The 14,393-nt window shown below is 34.9% G+C and overlaps 1 protein-coding gene across 1 annotated transcript in view; it reads left to right on the top strand.

Moving 5' to 3' along the window:
- DNAH8 (dynein axonemal heavy chain 8) overlaps positions 1-14,393 on the top strand; it is a 114,751-nt gene that overhangs the window by 11,078 nt on the left and 89,280 nt on the right. Inside the window, exons 10-20 of the mRNA XM_071428341.1 lie at positions 1,454-1,555; positions 2,840-2,986; positions 3,908-4,105; positions 4,642-4,718; positions 5,194-5,293; positions 7,437-7,556; positions 8,280-8,415; positions 9,141-9,328; positions 10,228-10,308; positions 11,087-11,203; positions 13,670-13,789. Coding sequence (XP_071284442.1) covers positions 1,454-1,555; positions 2,840-2,986; positions 3,908-4,105; positions 4,642-4,718; positions 5,194-5,293; positions 7,437-7,556; positions 8,280-8,415; positions 9,141-9,328; positions 10,228-10,308; positions 11,087-11,203; positions 13,670-13,789 — 1,386 coding nt within the window. The remainder of the gene's footprint in view (positions 1-1,453; positions 1,556-2,839; positions 2,987-3,907; positions 4,106-4,641; positions 4,719-5,193; positions 5,294-7,436; positions 7,557-8,279; positions 8,416-9,140; positions 9,329-10,227; positions 10,309-11,086; positions 11,204-13,669; positions 13,790-14,393) is intronic.

Below are 14,393 nucleotides of genomic sequence, written 5' to 3'. Positions count from 1 at the left end.
AAATGGGTCTTTGTACGTTTGTATATTGACTCTTGCTACTGTCTATTATTTAATGGTTTAAGGGAGTAAGTATTTCATTACAGAGGCTAATAGCAAACTGGTTACATGAAGCTATGCTTGAAATAGCAAGGAAAAATCTGTATTTTAATCCAGTAGTTTAAGGTCCCTATTTACTGTTTGTTTCCACTTAATGATCATCAGCAGTGACACTGGAGGTCCTACCTCCAACTTCATCAGTAATTTTCTTAAAGTTTGAAGCTGCCTTTGGTATGGCAGTTTCCAGTCTTTTTTCAATTAGGAATACTTAAGGCCTGCTTTACAGTAGCCTCATGTCAGTGTTGCCTTTTTCCCAACCCAGAAATGAAACTTGAGATAATTTTAGTAAGGAGGTAATATAAAAGAGGATCTTTAATGAAGGCCTTCAGAGGCAGTTATGGAAAAATGTCCGTGAAAGCCTACCCCTACAAGGATGAGTACACATTTATAGGTTTTAGGAAATTAGCATAATTGATAAAAATCACCAATTAGGAGTACAAGTGGTGCAATTTTCCTCCAGGTCAAGCCCCTTCTCTGGAGTCCCCCCTTCAGCACTAGTTGTGCTTTGTCCATGAGAATGCATTTTGAAGAGTTATTCTTGGCTTTGGCTCCCAGGTAGAACCAAGAGAGCACTGGGGCCTTGTACCTCTCAGGGCTTGAAGCTCTGGAATTTGTTTTGTCTTTCTGCTTAGGGAAAGGCCATGGAAAAGTACTGGGAAAACTAGCTACTAACAAATATATGTGCAAAGAATACAGAGAACATATAAAAGAAAAAAGACAAAACCCAAACAACACCATCAGGAGAATTGTTTTGAATTGTTCATATTATTTAATAGACAAAAAAATTGTCTACCTGTAGCTGTTCTCTGTGGTATGTCTTCTGTATCTGCACATACTCCTCTCTCTCCTTCTGTCATGACTAAATTTGGATTTTTGTGGTTGAGAAGTAGAAGAATGGTTGAGAAGTAGAAGAATGTTTTTCCTTTTTATAGCCACAGGAAATCAAGGTAAAGCCATACTACTAGGATAAAAAATTCTCTAAGAGCAGTCGTTAAATAAGTGCTGCAAGTGTAAAGACAACAATGTAAGTGAAGAATAGCTGGAACTCACTAAGTTCTTTTTGTTCTTGAATTTTGATTGATGACATTCTGTGTTTATGTATTGCTGCAATTATAGGACTTACAAATATGTCCTGGGACTTACATATACTTCTGGGAGTGTTCTCAGAGTTTTTATAGGGTGTTTGTTGTATATATTGCATATATTTTTTAGCCACTTTCCACAAGTGAAATTTATTCCAAATTTGATTGATAGTACTGACATATGTATATGAGAATTTTATTAGATTTTGTGAAACAGGAAAATTTACTGTTAAGCTTAAAATTACTGTTAAACTTTTTTCATTTGTCTGTCCTAGGTTACAAACCAAATGGTCACAACATGTAAAGCATACATTACAGATGCTGGCTTGAATCGACTCTGGGATCAGGAGACACCAGTAGTCACTGCAAAAATCAATGTTTGTATTTTGGCATTATATTATTTACATGTCAAACCTATTGATTATCTGTTGATATTGTAAGGAAGTCCATATCAATTTGTATCAAGTGCTTCATACCTCTTGGATTTTTTTATTTCATGATGTTTTGAAAGTTCTCCCAAGTTTTCCCATTTACAGCAATGCCCATGGACTCATAGCTTCATCTTTATCAGTGTGGTCTGTCACCGACCTTGGAATTGGCATCTTTGCTTTATGTGTAACCAAGGAATTAATATTTCACATTTTTCCATCTTGAGGAAGAGGGGCTATGGAGGAGGGTATAGCTCTGATATGGTACCATCTTCCTCTACCCTGGAAAATCTGGTGTTTGAATAGACCCTGAGTTTGTTACAGTAGTTCCTTTCCATACAAGATTTCCTTGGCATACCATGAAAAGTCAGTGTTAAGATAGTCTTCCTCTTCTTCATCTGATGGTGACCTATTAAGAACAAATTAAGTAAATGCAATATGCTATGGCGAAATATGTGCAGCTGTGGGAATACTGGTTGCCAAGTTTACTTCATTTCCACCTTCTCCTTTTCTGGACCTCAGTTACTGAGTTCCACTCTTCCCCAAAAGGCATAGAATACAGAGGAAGAATCACTTCCCTAGTCCTGCTGACCACACTATTGCTCATAGAGGCCAGGATGCCACTGGCCTTCTTGGCCGTGTGAGCACACTGCTGGCTCACGTTCAGTCTGCCATCAACCTGTACCCCCAGGTCCCTTTCTGCCTGGCTACTGTCCAGCCACTCTGTCCCCAGCCTTATTGTGGCCAAATGCAGGACACAGCACTTGGTCTTGTTAAACACCAAATTGCTGGATTCAGCCCATTTATCCAGCCTGTCCAGATCCCTCTGCAGAGCCTTCCTACTCTCCAGCAGATCTACATGGACACCCACATTTGCAAAATGGCTGATGGTGGACTCAGTCCCCTTATCCAGATCATCAGTGAAGATATTAAACAAGACTCGGCCCAACACTGATCCCTGGGGACACCAGGGTGGCTGCCAGCTGGATGCAACACCATTCACCACCACTCTTTGGTTCACTGTGCTCTACTACTGCATGTTTGTTCATATGTTGCGAACATTTTCTTCAGATACTGAAAGAAAACCACTGTGTTTAAGTTGTTGTTGCCTCTTGACTGAAACCAGATTAAGTGATAACTAATGGCTTTGGAATGTCAATAGGTTTGAGTACTCTAGTCCCTCACTCATAAGCATAGCATAATGAATACAGTTTTTTTTCCTTCCCCTTTTAGGACTGCATATATCTGTTGAGAGAATATCAGAAATGCTTCCATGAAGCTAGGCAAGAGACTTCTAAAAATCTAGGAGAAAAGGCATTGGAAGTATCAGAAGTGTACATTTTTGGAAAATCTGAAGCTTTTTGTAGGAGATTAGAAAAAGTGAGTATATTGGGTGCTGTTGTTTTTTGCAAAGAAGAAGAGTCTCTCCAAAGAACAGTTTACAAAGTGGATGCTTGCCAACATACATTCTCTTAATCATCCTTTAAAGGAGTCCGTAACTCTCTATTGAGAGAATTTAGGCACTTCCACAGAGTAAGTCATCCCAATGATTGATGCTATTACCTCACAATTGCCTTCTCAACTTGCCAATTTATCTCTTTTAGTGTGGGGAGAAATAACCTGATCTAGATTCAGATCATTATTTTAAGAGGTTTAAAATTATGTGAGAAGTAACACACTTTTGTTTTTTTTTTTAATTACTTTAAAAACTCATGTTTACTGCCAAGCAGAATTCTTCAGATGATTCTGCTGCTTGGTGTCATCTTAACATTTAGCTTGGTTATGCAGTGAAGGGGTTTTAAACTAACATTCTTGAGTGGAAAAGGTAATAGGTGCTTCTTGGTACAGATTAAGGTCAGACAACGGATAAGATGATAATCATCACAAGGTAGGACTTCTGTGAGTCTTTAATGTACTTTTTTATCACTCAATATACATACTAATCTGTAGGGTTGTGTTTTTTTATTCTTTGATATATCTTTTTGTCATAAGTATGCCATATTTTAACCCCTTTTCCATATTATCCTATTGGATCTAGCAGTAAAACATAAAAAAACCCCTCTTTATCCTTAAGAAAAACAATTATTATTTTACTTTGTGTTGAGTTGTGGTGACAACTGATGTTGAAAACTGAATTAACCATGCTTCAAGTATTGAAGATACTTGACTCAGAAACAACACATTTGTGCATGCAGTAGCTAGAAGAGTGGCTGTTGAATATTTTATTTTGCTCAGGTTTTAATTTATAGAGGAAATAACAAAGAATTCATTATGAGTATGAATATAACATCTTTATTTCAGATCATGGAAATGATAGCCATAGAACAGAATTTTAATGCACTGACTCAGTGTGCAATTGAAGGTATAGATCTTATGGCAGTAAAATTCAAAAATATCTACCACATTTTTCAAAAGAAACCATATGACACCCTTGATCCACATGTAACAGAATTTGATGTGGATTTTGTGAAATTCATGACAGAAGTTGAACGTTTAGAGGTGAGTAATATTTTTACTTATTATAACTTATGTGGGAAAGAATTTATGAAACTGATTGTCAATGGGATGTTGGATTGTGAGCAGGTTACATTGTTCTTCTAAACAGCATGGAGTTTGTTTGTCTGGAGGGAGATTTTTTCCATTCCTTCTCCTTCTTTCAAAGGAAGGTGTAAAATATATCAGACAGTGCTTAAGGATGATTTTTATTCTGTGGCTAAAATGACAAAAATTGTGATATGATCTGAGAGAATGATCTATGTGAAAGTCATTTATTAGCCTGAAGAAATGTGGTCAAATTTTAGGCAGAATAAATTTGCAACTAATTTGTTTATTTCATAGAATTGTATGACATTTTAGAGATTGTTTGACTGAAACTGGCTATTTAATAATTATATTAAGCATGGCCTTATGAAGGCTGCTGTTTTCTGCTCTAAGTGTGCTTTAAGTAACAATTTCAAATGATACTATGTTAAGAAAGTATTATCAAAATACTATTTTCTGACCTGAAAACCCACACTGAATTATGTATTCTTTAGACACAGCTACAGAATTTTATGCGCACCTGTTTTCGGAAAATTTTGTCTTCACAGAATTCACTTCAGTTACTTCAAAGGTATTGGCAACTATGTTTCAAAATATTTTTAAGTACCTTGAAATTACTGATTACCACAATTGAAAAAGCCCAGCAAATTTTAAAACAAAGAGCCTAATTGAGAATTTTTCATTTAATTTTCATCATTTTCACTGATATTCTGAACTACATAACCATGATAAAATATATGTTTTATCTTTCTTATGGGAATCAATATATTCTTTTTCTTAATTTCATTAGAATATTATTATGCACAAGAAGATACTAAAGGAAAAGCCTAAAACATACTAAGCAACAACTACCAAAGTACCCACCCGAGCAGAAATTTTCAACTTGTTTAAACCTCCTCAAAGAAAAAAGTTTTCCAGGATCAAAATAATTTCCTAGATTTTTGCTCATTTCATTTTATGTAATGTTCATATACCCCAAAATAAATTAAAACAGTTATTATTTTAGAAATGTCATTTTGGGTCATTTTTGTCAATTTTTAATACAGGTTTCAAAGTCTGAATATGCCATGCCTTCAAGAAGAAACAGCACATACAATTAGTTGTATTCTTCAACATTATGTAGCAGAACTCGAAGCTACTAAAAAGGTATTTAATTTCTTTCCAGTAAGTTGTAAACATCATGTTAAAATAGGAGCAAACATATTAATATGATTGTTTTTCATTTTTTCTGCCTCTTTCACTAATTTACTCCCAATTCATCCTACTTCTGTTTTCCTGTTACAGAAAACAGGCCTAAGTGAGTGGGCAGCACAATATGGACAACTGCTCTTGTAGGCAAATTTTTCATCACAATTTTACTTTATAAACCAAAATATTTTCTGTTATTCCTTCATAAATTAAATTTAAAGAAGCGTGTTCTTTGCTGGCTGTGTACATTTCTTGCTTGTACCTTTTGGATTTTTTTATTAAATGAGGTTTTTGCAGTTAATTTGCATGTATAAGTAGTTATTATCAGTTGCTGTGGCAGCATAAAATACATGTAAAATATAGGTGAATGCCATTTATCATCATTATGAAGTAATTTTTCATGATTTTTGTAGTGCACCCTGACTGAAGTATAATGAGAATTAAGTTTTGGCAACTGCTCATATCACTTGACTGTAAACTATTACTTTGTCCATAAAATAAACATCTGCAACAGACCTAGATGTCTAAACTCCCTTTCTACTAAAGAAAGAAAGAAAGAAAGAATTACTCTAGAGTGAGTTAATCTGATCAATTTTATATAATGTCCTGAAGATTTAAATAATTCCCTCCAAATAACCATTTTTCTTCAATGAATATAAAGGGAATCTGGAAAGCCAGATTGTTGAAAAAGGTTTTTTGAGATGTTTACATTTCGTAAAATCAATGATAGAAGTTTGCACTTCACTAATGATAGAAGGAGCCAATATCTATAAACTCTGCAGTTATTAGAAAATTTTTCCTCCACACAGTGACTTAGAACTGTAGCCTAGCAAGGCTGTGCTGAACCACTCTTTACAAAACCACTCTTTCCTTTCCCTACCTATACACTGTGTAAAACAATCCCTGAACCCCTAATTACTGGCTTAACTAAATGAACAGATTTTTAGCAGCACTGCTTGCTTAAAAATCATGTAGCCACCCTTAGTTGTATTTTCCCAGACAAAATAATGATAGGTACAATTACTGAGAGGGTTTCATCCAGGTAAGTTCCTCTCAAGGTCATTGTGAAGCTGCTTGGATTTCTTTGGCTGGGGCCACCAGAGACAAGGTAGGGCTAAGATGTTCTAGTTAGTGAATAGTTGTGTCATCACAGCCTGAGTTCACGTGCCTAAAGTTGGGTGGCTCCAAATACTCCTTTTTTCTGCCAAAGAACATGTCTTGATTCTGCTGACTAGTTTTAACTATTTATTTGATATTACTAAATTGCCTTTTATCTTTGTCAAGCAAGTTATTTCTAATAAAATGTTGCTCTTACTGCAATGCTGGTTCTAAAGTGATTGAATACTTTGTCATTGCAAATTTCATACAGTATAAATTTAGGCCTTGTTTTGTTTTAATGCAGCCATTCGCTGACCAGGGGACATTCTTTTTTCATCTTGGGCACAGATAAAAGCATGGGCTGTGTATCCAGGACTATCTACATGCATTTTAGTTAGGAGTTAGTAGAAAAGTGCATATCATAGAATGCTAAATTATTGTGATTTGGAAGGGACCCACAAGAATCATTAAGTTCAAATCCTGAAATATTATCTAATAGTCAGATATGTGTGTCTGAAGAACAGTGTTGATGTTTCCATTCAGGAAAAAACTCCCAGTTAACTCTCTAGCTTGGGCATCTCCCAAGGCTAGTTCCAAGCAAAGGAAGAACAAGACTTCTCCTAACACCACTTCCTTAAACAGCTTGTTTTCACAGCAGATGGCTTCGAAGTCAGGTGTCAGACTTGATCCTGAGTACTGGCTGCTCTGCCCCAGGGTTCACAGTGCCTTTTGGTGCACTCAGGTCTCTGTCATAAGTGAGCACAGCTCAGAAACAGCGTGAGATAATGGAGACAGGAGAGGTACCAGCGTCGATGTGTGTGCATCTTTGAAGGGTAGCAAGTCAGGGAAGAAATACATTTTTCTCTCCATGAGTTGTTGTGTGACACCATGCAAATTTAATCTCTTTGGGAGGAGGAAGAAATTGTGCTACCAGAGAAAAAAGTTTAGCATTTCAATAGATTTTTTAAAATACATCTGTTTAATGATATTGTTCTTGCTATAGCTTTACCAAACCCAGAAAGACGACCCTCCTCTTGCTCGAAACATGCCACCTGTTGCAGGGAAGATACTGTGGGTGAGACAGCTATTCAGAAGGGTAAATGAACCAATCAGCTATTTCCATGTAAGTGGATGTGCTTAAAAATTAGGTGTTTTGTGTAACTGTGAACTGTCTTCTGTAGGGTAATCATAAAATTTCTGGTTATGATTGCATCACTTGTTATATGCTAAGGAACCTTTTTCTTTGTATGTTTATACTGCTCTGCAGTAAGCCTTGTAGATCCAAGATGTAGTGTTGGAATAAAACAGACTAGACTATTTCAGTTGAAAATAACTTGGAAGAATTCTTGAAATGTTTGAGTGATTTTCCTACAAAGCATCTAGGGTCTTATGCCAAGTTAACTTCTATGTGAGAGAGGTTTTCACTTTCCTGTTTCCCTCAGATGTGAATAGTGATAATCTAAATCTGTTCCAAGGAAAACAGACATAAATACTGATTAATCCTCCCAAACTGATTAAAAACTTTTACAATAAATTTTCACTTATTCAATTTTGAGTAGAACTGAGTATCCATTTCACTGTGAATTGCAGGTATCTATGACAGTATATTAAGTAATTGCTCTTACTGATGTTAAATATTTAGTATTTATTCCTTACAAGTTCTTACTGACTTTATTGCCCTGTAAATTTGAATCATTAATATTTGATACAGTTTTTAAGACCTCTGTCAGTATAATTCATAGTATTAATTGACACTATGTATAGACAATACTTAAATTGAGAAAAACCCAAGTGGTATCGGTGGTTTTGGAAATAGTTTTAATTTGAATGTGCTGTTTTTTAACAGAAACATTCAGATATCTTGGCAAGTCCAGAAGGTAAAGCAGTTGTTCAATCATACAACAAACTTGCATATGTATTGGTGGAGTTTGAGGTAGTCTATCATAATGCATGGATGAAGGAAATGTCACAATTACAATATAGTAAGTAATTAAATATGTACTTGTTCTTTAAATTGTTGTTGAATAGTAAGTTAACATAAATCAAATCAGATTTTTTTTAAAGCTTCATTTACCCTTAACATGTGCAAGTTAATCATGATCCAGTTATCAGACTCAGTAATACAATCTCAGTGCTTTACTGACCTTGATGCTGGGTTTTGATGCACAGGATCGCAGATTTGGTACACTGTTTAACTGTACAGATGACTGTAAACATTAGTGACACAAATTTTGGTATTTAAATTCTCTATGTGTACTATTTAATAATTCTTTCTGGGTTTTTCTTTTTCCAGTATAATAACTCATAAGGTTGTATTGCCCCAGTCCCTCTAAGGAGGGGGGGGCAATAATAAAAAAAAAAAAAAAAAAAAATTATTAAACACCTAGAAATGTTTGATAGTCAAGCATTGTGTTTCCTCGTACTTAGAGAACTAATTTAATGATTTTTTAACTTGGGCTGAGAAAAATTATGACACAAATAAGACTGGATCTGAGGCTTGTTTAGATTATGAAGAGAAAGGCAGAAAGTTAATATGATGGAAGTGGATTGTGTATTTTCTTTAACTGAAAACAATATGAAGCTATTTCACAAGTAACTCTACATACTTAATCACTATATTTCAACATTAGAAATATGGATTTCATAATAATTTATATAATTTAAACAATTGTTTGCTTTTGAAACTGATACTAGAATGTCTTTACAGTCCTACAATCCACGATATTTGTGCGTCATCCTACAACTGAGAAGTTCCTGGTTAATTTTGATCCCCAGATTCTAGAGATTGTGCGAGAGACAAAATGTATGATAAAGTTGGGTCTGGAAGTACCAGAGCAAGCATTCAAACTTGCAATAATAGAAGATAAATTGAAGTCAAACAAGTTGAAGTTAGAGGTAAACTTGAAAAGTATCGTGATTGCTGTTCAAAAAATTAAAAAGATAGTGTGTTTAAACATGTAATTTTTTATCTATAGCTAATAATTAAAGCTGGGTAAGAGGAAGTTTAAGGTAAATTTGCAGAATGCACAGGTGGACGTAGAAAATCTCATTTGAAAACCCCCTGTTAAGTCCTGTGTGGGCTGGTAGACACTTAAATATAAGAATATATACTTCATATACCCAATGGCACACTAAGTATACTTTGGTCATGAATAATTTAAGCTATACAAATAGTTTTCACAGTGAGAAAAACAGTAAAATGCAGGGTTTTAGAGTTTTTGACAAGAAACATTGGAGTTAGTCTGGTTTGGAATTGTGAAGAATTTTGAAGAATTTTGCAGGTTACCTGCAAGAGAAGTTACATTTGTTATGCCTATTGTAGTCTCCACTATGGTGTTGTTTCAAGAGCCTGTATCTTGGGGAGCCTGTGTCTTGTGCATCATACAAGACTTCTCTGTGTGTGTGCGTATGGCATAAGAGAAGACGATATTTGAAAACTGACTTAAGCATCTAAAGGACATGATACTCGATATTAAGAGGATATTGCAAAGATTAAGATGTCTTCAGTTCTAGAGAAAGTTCATTCTTTTTCTGGCTTTGTGCCTTAAGAAAGTGTTACAAAAAGGTGGCTTTCATTTCTCCTTCTACAGCATAATACAAATTCATTACATCCCAGAAATGATGTTCATAGGTATATAATGTCTGTGCAAAATTCTACATTTGTTTTCAAATACAGAATTGTGCAGTTTTCAATATCTTTTTTCAGATGATTTGATTGTATGACAAATTGTTTTCTTGAGTAAAGAAATGCTTTAAATATTCTGTTTGATGCTATCCTTTCTAACAATCAACAGGGTGTTATTGAAGCTTATGAAGATTTGTGTAAAGGAACACGAAATGTGTTTGTAAATCTGCTGACACCAAAAATGCAAAGGGTTAGTATTGCTGCATGCACTTCAGTATACCTCATAAGATCTTAAAATACCTTAATAATAATTTATAATTCTGAAATATTTAGATGGATCTGTATGTTGTGATCTTAATGGATTTTTCTGAGACCTTTAAGACAAAAAATTTGGTTTTTTGATCCTTCATACAGTTCTCAAATAATGTGCTTTACGGTCAAATAATCTTAGTGCCTATGAGATAGAAGACCAGTAGAACAAAAAATATGGTCTTTGAGGTCTATCTATCTCCACAAATCTCTGGCTTTAACATGGAAATTTGCTCAGAAGGAATTATTAACTTTTTTAATTGAGTCTCTTCAGTGGTGTAGAATGCTACACTATGATGTTTTATGCTACACTAAAAGTACAGTTTTATTGGAGATGCAGGATGTCTATCCCACAAGCAATTTTGTTTTGTCAGACATTTACGAGTGTACGTATGTGAATGTTTGAAGTAACCCTCCCCATTTTGTTTGTAAGCAGTCACATGGAAAGGTTGCAGAGTTTCTGTAAGTTTGTATAACTACAAAGTTGGACAGAAGTTTGAGAAACTAAAAACCTGAGGCTCTAGTGTGCACTACCCTCCCCTTCCTTTCTATTGCATAAATTTCTTTGACCTTTTTTAGTGGAAACTTGTAACCTCCCTTGCACACCACTCTGTTTTATAAGCAATGTTAGTAAATATAATAATAGAACTTGTTTTATTGTTTTCTCTCGTGGTTTTGGTTTTTTTTTTTAATCTATTAAATTATATCTTTATGCTTAGATGGAAGCTGTGTTGAGGCAAGGACTTACCATGTTGACTTGGTCATCTGTCACACTGGAAACTTTCTTTAAAGAAGCTGATCAAATTCTGCATATATATAGACAGCTTTTGAGAAGGGTAAACATTTGCTCACTATATAAATAAAACCAATACCTTACAGAAATTATTTCTAGGACGCTATATTTCATATTCAAACATAATCTGTACTTATTTTTGTACCATACCTACAAATTTTATTGCTTTTTAAATTAGGTTGCTTTTCTTGGAGTAGGGATACACTCAATGATTCTCTCCTATTATTGCCATCATATATTTGACTTTTCCTTCTGTCCTTAAAATAGAATCTATTTCCACTTCTTGTCTTCAGATTCTGTGGCTTTCACTCTGATTTTCAGAGTCAATGCCTGTCTTTGAGTGCTTGTCCATGACTGCAGCTGCATAAAAGATACTTCCATGTAAAAACTGTTGAGTGGAGAACTTTGGAGCATTAATTCTGTCCATAGCAGGCATGTTGTGAAACTCTTTGTGCAGCCCATAAAATAATGAATGAGATTATGCTCTTTTCTCACAGTTCTCGGCATGCTGCTCTGTGCTCTTTTACTCTCTTGGTATTCATCACATAATTTCTGAATTTATTTGATTCCATATTTAATATCTACATGAGTAATCTGGATGATGGGATCAAGTCTACCCTGACAAAGTTTGCTGATGACACCAAGCTAAATGGGAAAGTAGAAAGACAGGAAGACCTGAATAGGCACGAAAAGTGGACTAGTAAGAACCTTACAAAGTCCAACAAGGACAAATGTAAGGTCTTGCACCTAGGCAAACATCATCCAGGAGTGCAACACAGGCTGAGATCTACCTGACCTGGGCATCCTTGTGGATAACACGTTCAGTGTGAGTGAGCAGTGTGCTGCTCCAGCAAAGAAAGTCAGCAGGATGTTGGGTTGCATTAATAAGCAGTGATAACAAATCACCATCCTCCTCCACTTGGTGCTGGTGAGGCCAAACCTGCAGATGTATTCAGTTTTGGTCCCTGCTATACAGAAGACATTTGGAGAGGATTCAGAGAAGGGCCATAACAATGATCAAAGGACTGGGAAGCCTGACAAATGACGGAAAGTTGAGAGAAATGGTTTTTTTCAATCTTGAGTAAAGAAGGCTTAGAGGAGACCTTTCCATCATGGTGTAATATTTGACGATTGGCTGCAAAGAAGATGGAGACTCCCTTTTTACAATAATTTATGTGGAAAAGATGGGGGGTAATGGGTATAAGTTACTTGTGGAGAATTATCAATATGACAGAAGAGGAAAAATTTTTTTAGAGTGAGAACAGTCAGCCACTGAAATAATCTCCCACTGAAAGTGGTGCATTCCCCAGTGCCAGACAATTTTGAGACTCAGCTGGACAGGGTGCTGGACTGTCTTGTCTAAACTGTGCTTTTGCCAAGAAAAGTTGGACCACATGATCCTTGAAGACTTCTTTCAATTTGGTATACTATGATTCTATGATTTATCATGCTTGAGGACCAGTATTGTCTTGCTTTTTTCTCAAGACTTTAGCTTGACAGTCAGATTGCTCTTCTGGCTTGATGATTAAACTGTGTGACTATTATCTTTTCTATGAATATTGTAAATTGTGTTTCCTTTGTGGTAGATTGTTAGTCACTAGTCAGTGTATCTAGTTCTTTTTATGTATGTTAGAAAATCATAATTATGAGTAATGCCCCGTTTGCCACTGAAACCCAAAGCTGGATAAAGATTGTCAGAAATGAACAGTTTTGTAAGCCTGAGTATATCTAAAATAACCATGTTTTTATGTAAATTTAGGTTTTTACTTCTCCCTCCCATTTCAATTAAAAAAAGTTAACCTTGGTTAGACTGTTGATTTCTGTGAATGGGGTATTATTGTCAAACAGGAAAAAAAGTGATGTGCAATGGAAGCATGAGGTATATTGTGAAAAACAAGATGGAATAACACAAACCCAGACTACTTCAGATAATAGACTAAAAGATGGACAGAAGTCACTTTTACTTGGGATTCTTCCATGGCGAAAAACAATTCAGTGTAGTTAACTGTATACTAATAATGCTGCAATTGAGGATCAAAACCCGAGCAAAAACAGTGTTGACTAAAAGAAGGGGAAGGACTGAAGATTAACCCATAAGCAATTTACAGTAGGCCCCTCCCACTTGCCTTGCTGCTAAACTTGTGGTCAGTAAGATCATGAACAAATATCCAATTATATTGGTGTAGCTTGTTCTATTACTCTGTTTTATTTAATCTAGAAGCAGTGTACCTTGCATGACAGGAATGATCCAGAGTCTGACTTTTTGTTACTGCCTGTCTGCCTAAAACTGCAGTTAAACCAGCCAGGATTCTTTGGAAGTCTAGTAATTGTAAATAACCCTTAAGTTACCATAACTCTTGTTATTATTCACTTGGAGAATTTTCTACTCTGTAACATTCTTGCATTTATTTTTCTGCAATACATTTTTTACCTGTTAGAGCACTCTAAAATGGAATACATTATTCTTTAAAGATAAAGGTATGGTATTAATGTGGTTTTCTCTTTTTAGGTAAATGTTATAACTGACGTGCGGATTGGTACAATATTAAAAGAAATATCAAGAACTTCTTTAGTTAGCTTACCAGTGGATGGTGCTATCAAAATTGAGGATCTGTTGACTGACAATGAGGTGTGTGCCACTTTATATCTTTCAACTTGAATTTTAGGGCATGTTAGAAAAAAATGCCTTAGTAAATGAAAATAAAACTATAAAATTCTCTACGTGGAAATACAGAACTTTATTTGTAATTAAATTATTTTGGTTAAAATCATTTATATGAAGATATATTGGTTCTTTGGTATTTGAGATACTTAAGCTGTAGTATGTCATAGATAATCTTATTTAAGTGCTTTTTATTTAGATGAGATTTCTTGTGTATGAAGGACCTCAGAGATATATAGCCCTTCTTCCCCCCTAGTTTTTCCAAATTGTTGTTTTTATGGAGAAGGCAAAAATACTTTCCAACAAGTATATTTGAAAATCTGAAAGTTTTCTTAGTACAAAATAGGCTAAAAATGTATTAATTTTCAAATCAGTACAAGTAAATAAAATTCTTAAGGACAGTTGAAACAGTGTTTGGGTAATTTCAGATTCAGAGTGTGACTTCTCTTCAATATTCAGGATTTTTTTAAGCACCTAAAAGTACCATTGCATTTTAAAAACTGGGCTTTTTTAGGCATTAAAAGTATAGTGATAATATAGAAGAAGTTTTTATAAATGTACAAGTATATTT

Source organism: Agelaius tricolor, unplaced genomic scaffold, assembly GCF_023055355.1.
Source record: "Agelaius tricolor isolate 1412-34295 unplaced genomic scaffold, bAgeTri1.0.p SCAF_1, whole genome shotgun sequence".
In the NCBI taxonomy this organism is placed as follows: Eukaryota; Metazoa; Chordata; class Aves; order Passeriformes; family Icteridae; genus Agelaius; species Agelaius tricolor.
The sequence above is the reverse complement of the archived record's forward strand: the minus strand, read 5'-3'. Positions and strand labels throughout refer to the sequence as shown.